This window comes from Mytilus californianus, unplaced genomic scaffold (assembly GCF_021869535.1).
Source record: "Mytilus californianus isolate M0D057914Y unplaced genomic scaffold, xbMytCali1.0.p SCAF_7, whole genome shotgun sequence".
NCBI classification, from domain to species: Eukaryota; Metazoa; Mollusca; class Bivalvia; order Mytilida; family Mytilidae; genus Mytilus; species Mytilus californianus.
The window spans coordinates 34,999,918-35,014,064 of record NW_026262723.1 but is presented as its reverse complement, the minus strand read 5'-3'; the positions used below and the strand labels follow the sequence as shown (position 1 = coordinate 35,014,064).

General features: G+C 30.5%; 1 protein-coding gene across 1 annotated transcript; it reads left to right on the top strand.

Annotated features, from left to right (window-relative positions):
• The first annotated feature begins 974 nt into the window (after positions 1-974).
• On the top strand, positions 975-13,942 carry LOC127707921 (uncharacterized). Its single transcript, XM_052212687.1, has 7 exons — positions 975-1,080; positions 6,723-6,815; positions 8,114-8,376; positions 9,820-10,033; positions 10,955-11,104; positions 11,544-11,666; positions 12,471-13,942. Exons 2-7 carry the CDS (start codon positions 6,728-6,730, stop codon positions 12,575-12,577), a joined length of 945 nt encoding a protein of 314 aa, XP_052068647.1. The 5' UTR covers positions 975-1,080; positions 6,723-6,727; the 3' UTR covers positions 12,578-13,942.
• Positions 13,943-14,147: the final 205 nt, after the last annotated feature.

The window sequence follows — 14,147 nt, the reverse complement described above, 5'->3', positions numbered from 1 at the left end:
ATACAATGTAGGTATTTTGCTTATAAATGTTTGTGTTTAAGCGTTCCCGGTTAAGGTTAATCCAGGGCAGCACCTCTGAGACTTGAAAATAGTGTTATTTTTATTTCAGTAACTGCTAGTACTCTCAAATCGGTATTTTATTTCATTAGGGTTTTTGTTTGTTGTAATTATGATTTGTATCGATCTGATGAGTAACTCCGTTTTCAACATTTTATAGTTTTTTTATTATGTTGTGCTGCTACACTATTGTACCTGGTTAGAGATAGAGTTTGGCGCCTGCAAACATGTTTAACCCCGCTAAATTTTGTATTTGACTGTCCCAAGTCGGGAGCCTGTAATTCAGTGGTTGTCACTTGTTGCTGTATATCAGATTTCAATTTTGTTTCTTGTTTTGTACATTAATCCGGACGTTTGTTTTTTTTCATTTGAATTGTTTTACATTTAGTCATGTCGGAGTATTTTATAGTTTGCTATGATGTACGGGTTGTGCTCCTTTTTGAAGGCTGTACGGAGACCAATAGTTGCTTACATCTTCGTCAGTCTGGTATCTGGTGGATATTTGTCTCATTGCCAATCATACCACATCTACTTATTTTATATTGAATATGAGTTGTCATGTATTCAAGCAATACATTATTTCTTTTAACTGTATATACTTTTTATATATTAAGAACTTGTAAACTAAAATGAATGTATCCCTTATTTATCCCATAAAATAAAAAAAAAATGTTAAATATTAGTAAGTTAATTTCAAGCTGTGACAATTTCCCCATTGTAACCGATTAATTTAATTGTATTAGCGAATAATACCCTTATTACTTATCTCTAAGGCGTAAATGAATGTAAAATACTTTAGTTTATTCATGCCTGTCATTTTGAAGATCTTGTTACTCAAAACAAAATGAACAAAGCATGCCCTAGTTTATTCTTTAGTTTGTTTTCTTCCTGATTTGGTCTGATTGGTTAATATTTCTAAATTGTGTTTTAGGTACAGAAAAACACCGCTTGGAATATACACAGGTTTTTATTTTAGCGCTTAGATATAACTTTGAAAGAAGAGATTGTTAAAGATTAATGAAGGTAAACGCTTCATATTATTTTAACATCTAGTTTCATTTTAATCCGTATTTACATTTAATTCGTCCAATAGGTTCGCATAATTAACAGAAAATGTCTTAATAATAAAAGGTGAAATTTGTATAATGTATTAAGTCTTAATAAAGATAATATTTGTTTTCAGACAAAACGCTATCTCCTCAACAATCTGTTAAAAAATTGTACGGAGACAATCATGATATTGATTGATCTCAGTCAGAAATGTCCACAACTTGTTTTATTTGTGGTAACCATAATTAATTTGAAAATAAAGTAAGTCATCAAAGGTGATTTATCATTACTACCACAATGGATACATCTAGTTGAACTACAAACCCTTCAAGATGTCCGAGTACGACATTGCTTCGTAGTTTTGTTTCTGTTTTAATTTCATTAATCTGTCAATCTGTGTTTCGTGGATGGTTAATTGTGTTTTCGTCGTCTTCTTTCAGAAAGGCTGTTGCCTTGTTGCATTTTCTTTGCAAGTGTTGTGTTTTCGCATTTTCCTTTCAGAAATGTTTTAGTCTTTCTTCAATTTATGCTTTTTAGTGTTTTTTTTATTTTTTGTGTTATTACATTTTTAATTTTGCCATTGAAGTCGATGTAAAAACAACTTCTATTGAGTATCGCAGACTTTTATTTGTTTGAATATAACAGTTGCTAAATGTTTATAGCTGTTTGTGTATATTTATCCTTTTGCATGATAATTTTTTTGTCGGGGGAGTTGAAGCACAATAAAATTCAACATGAACAATTTGGTCATCTTAGTTCTGAGGTACCCACGTGACATGAGAGTCCGCCAGCAAAAGCACCGACCAAATGGTACACAATTGAATGATATGAATATATGAATATATGCTAATAATTTCAGTATAGCGACACTTGAACAATCGTCACGAGTTAAGTACAAAATCACAGATTGGGTGTAAAACAAACATAAAAACATTTAATAGAATTAAAACCCTAATTAAAAATGTTATGGCGGTGATGTAAGAAATCTATTAATAAAGCCGAACAACTGTTGAAGGTCAACTTAGCAACAAGAGAGTTGTGCGCTATCAGTCCCCGAGAATACCATCAGCCAGTAGTCAAGACCTGGTTTATAGCAAAACTTCTAAAGTTGTCTGCTTTTATGTTATACATTATAAAGAAACTAAGGTTTCAACTCCCTCAGGCAATGTTGACCTTAGATGAACTTGGCTATTGTTTTAAGGTTTTCTTTGGTCATATAGCTCTTCGACTGTTTCGGTGCTTATACATCCTTGGTTTTCAAATATTCGGCTTTGAATGTTGCTGATGAAAATAAATCTTGAAAAGCGCTTCGGACGCATGAAATTTTTAAAGAGTTGATTTTTTTTCTAGTTTTAGTATAAGTAATAAATAGTTACCGTATCAATTCAAAATTTAGTTTTTACGTTCTATGCTAATTTGCTTATTCATAATCTACTGGTGTGATTCGTGGTTAAGTTGCCACTCCGTTTTCTTGATAACTTATTATATCCTACCGTAGTCTATAATCGGTCATAACGTTGGTTCGTTCGGATTTTGTTATTGTACTTATCATACGGGAAAACTCCGCATTGACGTCACTACGCTAATACCAGCGTATAAAATTAGTGCAGAATACATTTTTTCTACACTTCTAAATAAAATGATATTTCTAAAGATATGTTTTCATTATTATTCTTAAGTATTGTACAAAAATGCAGATTTTCTAATGGCCATTTCAAACCTGACTTCCGAATGCCTAAAAACAATTCAGAACTTAAGAAAACCCCTCTTCCGGCCTCCATTGCTTTGTTTACATTCCATTGAGCGTCATCAATCTTAATGGCAGACCAAACAGGCCAAGCAAATTGTATTTTTAAAAATTTCAAAATGGCAAGCACCTTACGTCTTGCGCGATTTTCCCGAGAAAAAAAACATCCAAATCGAAAGAAAAACTTAAGGAAACAAACGATAATCATGCCATATTTTTGTTCAGGAATATAGAGTAGGTTAATAAAAAACAATATACATATATTTTTCATAAAAAAAAAATTTGGTTCAATATAAAGAGATCGATATTCTGACCATAAGTAAATATTCATATAAAATTCCATCGATGTGAAATTTCATGGCTAATAATGAGGTTTCCTATTGAATAAACTCCCAATGTATTGCAAACTATTTCAAAGCAATATCATACAAACAAATAATATAATTGCCTTGTACTAAAAAATCACCTAATTGACAGTAGAGCAATTTGATTGGATATAACGATTCAATGTGCCACGTGGTTTTGAAGCCATTATAATTTGAATGTAAACAAACCGGGTCAGCTGCTACAGTATGGAACAACATCGTACATTCAGTGACTGAGAAACAATTATGAGTAACCAAGCTTGACAATACACAGTAATAAAAAAACAAAACTAAGTCTAAAGAAAAATAAAATAAAAAATGGCCTTAAGTGCACGACTTACCACCATTGCGGGATACATTATACAAAATATGCATATATAGAATTTGAAGAAATGTGTAAATCCATCAGCATATATACTTTAAATTACCAACGATTTGTCGAAATGGCAATGAGATTGAATTGCTTCTATGTCAAATTTGCTCACCGTTGAAGACGAGTATAAATACCCCTTTTATGATAAGATAAGTGGTTGTTAAATTTAAGCAATAACGCCAAAGACACATTTGTGCAATGAATCATTGATATTTTTATTCAGGATGTAAATGTGTATATGAAAATATTGTTACGGTAGATCGGGTGTCTGCTGTCAACATAGGCTGCTTAATTGCAGAAAACAATCGGTCTAGATCTATAATGAAAATTATGTGTTACTTCGTTATTGTATTTTTCGACTGTTTTTACAGATGCAAATTTGTCATATAAGTGGAGATAACTCAGATAATATTTTTTTTAAAAGAATTAGTAGTGAATTCGCCTATTTTGTTTTGTAGCAAGAACAGATCTAGAGTACCCCATTTTTTCTAGAACCGATTAAGCTATTTTCTCATATTTTATCTTAAAATTCTATGGTTCAGTTTTTTTTCTTTAACACAAAATAAGGTTTTCCATGTATAATCTATACAAAATTTAGAAAAAAGCTTTTATTTGATATAAAAGCAAGATCTAAACTTCATTTGGAAAATTATTTTAAAAATCTATCGATTTTGAGGGAGACCGCTTCTACCAAACAAATAAGATACGGCATTACAATGTATATGTTAATACCACTTTATTGATAAATTTTTGAGTTATCGACGGATAATTTAAAAAAAATGTTTGTTAAAAATGATGTCAACACCGAAACACTGACTACTAAGTTGATGCTACCCTCGGGGACTAACAGTCTACCAGCAGTGGTTACGACCAAGTAGTAGTAAACAAAAAAAAAGTACTTTATTAATTTCGTGCGTCTGGATTTACCTTCCTCACAAACACTCTCATGTTCCGTGATGTGATATTTAAATATGTGGTATACGGTATTATTTACATCCCCTTTCCTATATGTCTGACGTATACACAGATATGTTAAAAGTTATGGTTAACATCACTTTAGATTTTAATAATGGTATATGTGTTGATTATTTCAGTTTTCTATTTATTGTGTCCATTTTTAATAATTAAAAAAATGATTGTTTGATTCTGATAATCGCTATTCAATGTTCGAAAATAACAAGGTCCGGTATTCGATACATCCTCTTGTATAATTCAATTTTCATTTGATTTTTAATTTTCAGCAGTTCAAAGTCCGTATTTGCTAAGTCATTCAGACATATTATTTTTTTTAGATTTCGATATTCAGCTTTTTCTCACACCCTTTGATATATTGAAATAAACAGAAAAACAACACCAAAGGTTAACAGTTTGGTACACAAAAAAAATCCGATATAAAATAGATGGATTGCCATTGTACAAAGTTGATTATCATTCAATTTTTAATATGCATTTCAATACACAACATTTAAATGTTCGCAAAATAGTTCATAAAAATCACCAGAAATATCAGGGTAATGATTTGTTACGTCAGACGCGCTTTTAATGTTCATAAGGTCAAATTAAATACAAAGTTAAAGATCATTTCAAGCCAAAATTTGCGAAAATTTATGTCAAATACAGACTATGCGTTGAGCGAAGAAAATTCAGCAATTGATTGTCATTTATTTGGTTCCACTTTGACGGGTATCGAACTCTCAATCTACCACCCTCGAGGCGAGCATATTACGTAATGTTTGAAAATCATTTGAGTCGCTGGAATATAGACACAACTAAAACGGCATTAATATTCGTTTCTCATGCTTTATATAAATATATATATATTACTTGCTTTTTCATAATTGATATTCTACAAAGAATTAAAAAATGAACGTTTTGTTTTGTATTGAAGAAGAATGTACATCTATGTTAAAACTGACATGCTTAGTAAGCTTAATATTGAATTTTATTTTTTTGAAATGGTACTTGAAACTAAACAAACGTTTGAAACAAATGGTATACATGCAACACAATGATACGTTTTTTTACAAGGAAACATGTTGATTACTTATCGTGACGAAATACCAAATCTTTACTGAGGTTGATTTATTCAGAAAACAAAACATGCTATCTTGATGATGAATCGCAGTATAAATTCTAAAAACTTTTGATAAACTCAGTATTAAAGTTATTTTGACACAAAGTACTTGTGAAAAAAAGGCGAACGAACCATTTTCTTGGCGACATTTCCTGTTTCAAAAAGTTCATTAACCTTATTTGTTAAAGTGTCTATTTCATGTTTTTATTTTGCAAATGCAATGTTGTAAAAACACCCAGTCTCAATAAGTCTCAAAGTGAATATCTATTAGATTAATTAACCATTTGAATACCAACTTTCTGTTGAATTATCAATCCACCAATCCAACAGATATCTGATCGAAAAATAATCCACTATATTGATGATATCACTCATTGTTTGCATTTCCAGTAATAAGACAATATATGTGTGCTTACAAACCTCATTTTTGTAGCAAAAGCTCTGTTTAATAAAACATGGTATTCAATCTTTCAATTGAACTAACGAAATAGTAGTGTAAAGTATAGAAAAATCAAAAGTTTTAGAATTATTGCAAAATTGTAAAGATTTTGATTTTATATTTTGCAGTAGATATTTAAAAATAATAAGAATCCAAATCTGATTGACATATCAGGATGAATATAAATCCTCACACTATTTTGATCGCATTTTAACTGCAAAATGAAATGTAGTAAGAACTTTAAAAAGCTGTTTAATCAAACATATTGACGACCCATCTATATATCGTTCTTTATACGGATTTTTTGTTAAGTTTAGGTATCCAGTATAAACACGGGAGATTTTAATTGTCTTTTTGATTCGTTATGTTTCCACAATATGTGCCTTCGTAAAGGATGTAGGGCTATATGTGGGATTCCCAGTTTTGCTCTAGTTTGTCATTTCAAATACAGATTTTTGCATATACAAATTTGTCATAGGCTTTGTATGCTGGAATAAACCACCATATCTTGCTTGTTCACGCCGGCTTAATTTCTGAATCCAATCACTTATGTTTCTGTAAGTCAAGTTTCATATAATGAAAATGAACAATTTACGATGATTTTATATTATTTTTAGACATCATGGCATTTCAACTGATGTATGTGACAGTTCTCACAACGCTTCTGATGGTCTGTTTAGATGTCTGCCACAGCAAAACGTCCGTGACATGTATGTTAATCATTTTTAGAAAGCAAAACGTCTTAGACAAAGACTACCATTTGAATTCAGTATTTTTGTCATTTCATTAATCATTTTTTTTTTTCGATAAGCAAATGTTTATTCAATAATAAGTATGCCGTTATGTTTTATTTGTTTATTTTGAAGTTTTCTAAGCATAACGCTTTTTATTTGTTATAAAATCTATACACAACGTACTCTTGCGCGATCGCTTCCACATAAAAGTTCTCCGAAACTGTTAAAATACACTCAAATTATTTAATATGTTATATAAATGTACAGGTATATTTGAGAATTGAAATCTCAAAAACCTGTAAACAAAGTGTAAAACACAGCTCCTTCATTTGCCCTCCCAATCTTTTATAATAAAAGATTTTCTTTATTTCGGGATTTGGCAGTCGATGTCAGATTTTCTGTACCTTTCATATGGATTTGTTAATCTCGCCACTAAACACTTGTAAAAGATAAGCAGTTCTAGAAACCACAATCACCGTAGTAAAAAGTCTTGGTTTAATGTCTATCAACCATCTAACAGGAATGATAATAAGAAAGCCAAGGCCGGCATGCTTGTTCATCTTTTAGGTATACTCCGTTTGTAACAGATGCCAGCAATCTGCTATATAAGAACAGAAAATCAAAAGATAAGGAAAGACGTTGAGAAATTATTTGGTTCTTAACCGAACCTATCTGCCAAAAAGAGAGTATTTTTTATTAACAATATTAAGCAGATCTATTTGTTTATGAGGGATCCTTCATCAATTTCAATTGGATTGATGCTATCATCTCAAAAATAAGAAAAACATCAATTTAACGGATTGAGGAGACAGAGGATTATACCAGTCTTTCCATTGCATTGAGAAGCCAATGCATAACACATCAATCAAATGTAAAATATTATAATGTCAATTATAAACCAAGCAAAGTACATAATGATGTAGGCACTTAAGGGAAGTTCTAGAGCGATTCCGAGTGTTTCTTTTGCAAAGAATGATTAAACCCCTCTTACGTATATATATAAGACATTCGATTTAACAGTGGACTATTCGGTTGATAAATCTGAGTTAGGAGTGCTAACCTGGTAAAGGCCGGCATATTTTTCACTATTGATCAAAGAGAGGAACTTAATTTGCTTATACTTTAACATTTTTCAAATTTATTATTGAAATAAGAAAAGCTTAATTATATCTCTTAAATAGATGACTACATATTTAAAAAGTGCCATAACTAATTTTGTTGTTTTTCAAATATTCGATTTGCGAACAGTTTAAATGATATTTTATTTTTGTTAGATTCCTTTTCAACTGATTCGTGTAATGCACCAACGTATGTTGTTGATGAACACACCACAACCTTCATGACATTTGATGGGGATTTACGGAACCATGACTGTAGACAAATGTCGTTTTCAATTCCCAAATCGATTTTCTATTATTACCGCATGTTCGTTAAACAACATTACTTTGACAGCCCTAAATGTCAGACTATGGTACAGTTCAAGATATACAGAGATATAGAACCAGAATATGAATATTATTATGACTATGATGGCGAGGTAATTTGAAATATGATTATTTGTTGCATTAATTTGTAGTCTTTTCGTTTTCAATTTTCTGTTTGATGCACTTTTTTTTAATGGTGCTCAAAAGCCACTCAAAGAACAATTTATATCGAAACGGAAAGCTTCTAGTCTAGTCGGCTTGGCATAATTAATGTCTTGTACATTCAGATATTTTGCTATGGTATTAATTTCTCAAAAATAACGACAAAATAGTTTTTGCAAAAATATATTCTCGCCATACTAGTTTTAATAGCATATAAATTTGTGTGCGATATTTCTTAAATCGTAACAATTAATCTAATATTTAAGTCCTTTTGTTTTCAACAATCGCAATAATTAATGCACACAAACATGTCTAAATTCACAGTACATTTAATGTATTTAATGTTGTTATTGCACTATACAATGCAAGCATATCGAAAATTAACCATTAACTACAAGAGTTGATAATGCATGTTTACCAATAAATAGCCGGTTCTTAGTCATTTTCAAATATTTTGTGTTATGTAAAAACTACTTTCGATTCATTAATATTCGTAGGATGCTAATTTTCGTGGAACTCGCAGGAACAGCTGAACCATGAATTCAAATGTTCACAACATAACATATCGTCGATAGATCTGAATGCAGACTTTGGCAAATGTCCACAAATATGCAAGCTTCCATCGACGAAAGAAAAATCTAACCCACAAAAATAAATGAATCCATAGTATTTCTTGAACAGGCGCTTGCAAAGTGTACTAGTCTATAACTGGTTTTTCATTTTGGTGTCTTTTTGAAAACTTTTTTTTGAAGAGCTAGTTTTTACCGTTACCGTTTGAAACTTTAAATATTTGTTTTTTTTTAAATAAAATAATGCGCAATTTAAAAAATTAATATGTAAACGCATAATAGCGACGTCCGGATACTTAATTTATTCTTGCAGTTAATATTGGACATATTATGCATTTGTCATGGTACATTGGATATGGTTCAAATTTTATTGCTAGTATCTCGAATTTATTAGACAAAATCTAAATAGAATATAGCTTAAATTCCATGAATTATATATTTAAAACACGTGTGATAGACATGTGGTTCATCAGATTCACCCTTGATATAAAATATGGAGAACCAAAGGTATAAAACCTTAAATAATAAAGGCTCTACATAAAACAGTCAATCAAACGTCAACCGTGTCTGAAGATTTTGAAACCTAAGCTTTGACACAATTGCACATTTTTTTAATTGGAAATTACAAAAAAAAACATCATTTGTTAATATTGAAATACTGGTTTCTATCAACAGCGGTAAACTGTATTATTTATGAAAAAAAAATAGCTGGGATAGTGTTCCCCTCCATGCTTGTCTTCTGTAATACAGGTATCAACATTAAATGCTTAATTTGGTTTATTATTTACAAATAATCAAAATATTGCTTCTCTATTTTGTTTCAAGATAAAAGGTGAAGGTTGCAAAGGGGACTCAAACAGCTATCTTTTGGATGGGCTTTACAATTTCGATTCAGTTTCCTTCCAAGTAAAGAAATCTCATATAAGTAATAATGAAATCAGCATACACGGCGACATAATACCAGAGGAAATAGCAATAGCACCTGACAAACTAAATGACACTTTTAAGTTTCAAATTGACGCAGAATTGGAATACAATTGTGAGTATATTAATTTATGTTTACGTTATGATGTAACGGTTTAAAATAGCATTTAAAGTGGCCTGCTTTTGATTCTTCTTATGATAAATGTAACAATTATATTTCAGACGATTATACACCCAGATCTACTTTTTCCTGTTTGAGTACGAACATGAACCTCGAAATTGTAATACATGAGAGGAATATTGTAACAAACATTCATTCTCTTTTTGTTTTTAGACAAAGCCTTACTATTCAAGAGAATCAGTAAAATTACAAAACAAAAGCAAAAAACAAAAAGACCTGCAAGATGGTGAACAGTTTAAGAAAAAATGTAGTATAGTGGTTGTAAAAAGTCTGCTGTTGTCTGTACCATCAAAAATGATAAAAACAAACAACCAAACTACAAAAAAAGACTACATATTAGGCTTAAAAATTTATTCTTTGTCGCAACCTGTCAAGCAGTGAATCATCACCAGACGCTATTAGTAGAGTGTTTGTTTACATTACCAACTTTTGAATAGAGGCACATTTGCTCTGTTTTTAAACCAATAATCAATCATATAAAGAAATATCATTAAAGCATGTAATGCCATTGCACCCTGGATACTTTTTGAAAAGCTACCTAAGAAAATTCAGTTTTGGGTTTAAGCTTTATTACAGATACAAGTTCTAGAATCGACGACCAAAACACTTTTACTATTTGAGATAATTAAGTTTTAAAATATAGTACTTTGCAACGAAAATGCAATTGATATAGACCTGCAGATTGCAGTAAGGAAATTTAAAACATGTTTAGCTTTAAAAAGCAAATTGTGTAAACTAACAAGTGTACATATGCAAGTAAAAACAGTTACACGTACAAAATACATTCCAGTAATATTGTGTGATGAAAATGGTATCATATACTTTCTTTCATAATTCTAAATTATATTAAACCAGATGATGTAATTGGTGGAATATCAGGGGGAATAGCTGGTTTCTTGATTCTCTGTGGATTGACTATTTATTTGTGCATCTGTTGTCGTAGGAGAAAACGAAAAACCGGAAGATACTGTTGCACATGTGTATATAACAGAACAGGAAACATTAGTATGTTTATCTACTTTAGTTTGAAAATTCATTAGTAGGTTAATCTGCATGGTTAAGACTTGGCTTGTGAAAAAAAAATCTTTACCAACTAGTCACTGAAAATTTCATTTTTATTATGCGTGTATGGTAAATTATCATAACAGTGTGAAAAATTTAGAGGAAATGAACGTATCAGTAAGAGTTCATGTAAAAGTGGAGCATTGTAAAAAGATCTTTAAGAAATTAACAAATATGTACATGTACTTGTACAACCACTATACATCTGAAGGAAACCAACGAAATAACATTTGTATTTTTAATAGTAAATAAAAGATTTTGAATGACAATGACCAACAGTTCAATGAATTCTCGATGTAATGCCCTTTTAAATCTTAGATAGCCAAATGATACCTCATACTATTAATTTCAACTCATGTCAGTTCAATTTGTTTGTATATAGATGCAGGAGGTCTTTTGACAGAATGTTCCGTAGGTGGACTATTATTATGCTCGTGTATTTTATGTAGACACCAACAACACTACAAAAGAATGCAGAGTTCATATTCAGATTCTTGTGAAAAGAGTAAGCATTGATATAGTGTGGTATTTTTTGTTTTTTCCTTCATAAATGATAATTTACATGCACACATATACCTTTTTTATGATCATCATATCTTATTTTGTTTTCGATCGGGAATTGAATTGCATTTTTGATCTTTTTTTTTTTTTTTTTGGTGTGTGGAAAAAGGGGGGGATAGGGTTGCCAGACAAAATTATATTGAACTATAATACACTTATAACTAATGAATGGCTTGTACATATTATATTTAATTGGAGGATGAAAAGGAAACAATCAGTATCATGTATTAATTTGCATTTTGGTTAATTACAAGTTTTTGATATCAACAAAATAGAAAGAACAGGATAATGTGAATTTTTTCCAATATGGTCAAAGATGAATTAGAATAATGTTTGAAGGCACAATTTTATCAAAATCTATCAAAAAGTATCTTGTTTCTGTTTGTGTACTACTTGACATAAATTAAAAAATGAGGCACAAAAAGACTGACTTGGGTAGTAATCAAAATTAAATACATTGGGTGAGCAGAGGAGAATAAAATAAACATTATCGAAGTACACAATGAACTATCATATTGAAGGGTAGGTGACTGACTGTAATGTTTATTCTATGATTAAACAAAAGTAGCCTTTTCATATTGGTAAATTCCGGTTTATGGAACATTTAAAGTATGTCTATTGCAGAATACACCATTGTTCTATAATTTTATATACCAGTTCGATATGTGAAAGATGAATTGACCTTTTCAGATGGTTACAATTGTAATATATCACGGGAAACCTTTAGAATTGCTTTTTTGGTTTACAGTGTCTACTGAACCTGATGACAACAAGACTGATATGGTGACGAGGTGGGAATCTCTTAATGGCCAGAAGGATCAAAACACAGTCCCACTCATTCAATGTGACAATTAAACTTGAGAATACGCAAAATGTCCGAATGAAATATGTGTAAATAGCATCGGAACCTTTACCAAAGAGAAACGGTGCAATTTTATGTATATGTATCTGTACTTTTTTACCAACAAAATAATCGATGGTGTATATATATTTTAATATTAGTGGTTATAAATCATGCACTAAAACCGTTTCGTACACTTCTTCTTATTTATGTAAAATGAGGAAATGTAAATGAAAAATTCATTTAAAGCTTTAATTAAAAACTGGCGAATTAATCCGATGGTTATCCGTCAAAACCCGATTAGATTTGTAAAGTATTCGTACAAGAATAAAAAAAAGATGATAAGATACGTGTTTATCTTTTCCACAATAAAACACAATAACGTACTTTATTTGGACTTTTAGCTTTTATCATTCAAGTGTCATTTAGACGAAACGAGTTTTTTTTCACATTATTATATATTAGGGGTATATAACTTATTATCTTACTTATCATACCTTTCTAGAAATGTCATTGGTTATATATTTGAAAGCGAACACGTGGACATATTTAATATAAGGTCAGTGAGCGCGTTTTATTTTAAGTACACGGTTTTTTGAATACATGATTAAAAGTAGTGTTACGTTCCTTTTAAAAAACAAAATGGTGTTGTTTTTATAGTAACATACATTGTGAACCCACATAATTATAATTGTTTCATTCTTTTAGACAGAAATATGTCTTAGAGACGCTGATATATTCTTACTATACATAATTAAAAGTTCGGTTGAATGTTGTGTTAAATTGTAATATCAAGTTTTACAACTACGTCTAAATTCCCTGTCTTAAGATAGTCGGTAAGATATATTCGTTACACAGTGAGCTCGTGACCTAATACTATATATACGGGGTCAGTAAATTTCATATGTAGATCGAGCTTCGCTCGTTCTTGTTCCATATGGAATTTTCTGACCCCGTTTATATCGTTTTAAGGTCACTAGCACACTGTATGACTTATACATATTTTTATATTTTGACCTATCTGATGATACACTATTGTTGAAAACTTTTGAATATGTGTTGTTTAAAATACTGTACAGATTCATGTATGTCAATAAATGACAATGCAGTAGAGCTGAACATAATTTGTTTCTAGATTGTAGCTTTAGAAATTATTATTTCTGTATACAGCTTTTAATTTTTTCCCATCTGTTTACAATAGTATTGACAGAAAAACCACCAGACATAATCTGGTCAGCCATGATATCTAGATTTTAAACACAGATATGTTATTGAGTTTACATTGTAAACGTAGATTTGTCAATGCAATATTAACTCGTTATATTATGTGTATAGAATTAACATATATTTGTTTCAAATAAAATATTAACAAAATGCTGTATCATCTAAATTATTGTATTCTATAACTTGAAACGACTTACTATCCTGACGGATGTAGTATACTGCACGAGACAACATTTGAAGAATATAAAGAGGAAAACTAGTGATCTCAGCAGCACAGCTTAAGTTACTACTCCTCATTACGACTAATACAGGAAGTTCTTTAGTAATAAGGCTAAATGACTGAACACATAAAAGCGATAA

Excerpts from the sequence above, each read along its gene's own strand:
- LOC127707921 (XM_052212687.1), top strand. The coding sequence starts at position 6,728 with ATGGCATTTCAACTGATGTATGTGACAGTTCTCACAACGCTTCTGATG. Across the intron at positions 6,816-8,113 it reads CAGCAAAACGTCCGTGACAT|ATTCCTTTTCAACTGATTCG; the intron begins GTATGTTAATCA and ends TATTTTTGTTAG. Across the intron at positions 11,105-11,543 it reads TAACAGAACAGGAAACATTA|ATGCAGGAGGTCTTTTGACA; the intron begins GTATGTTTATCT and ends GTTTGTATATAG.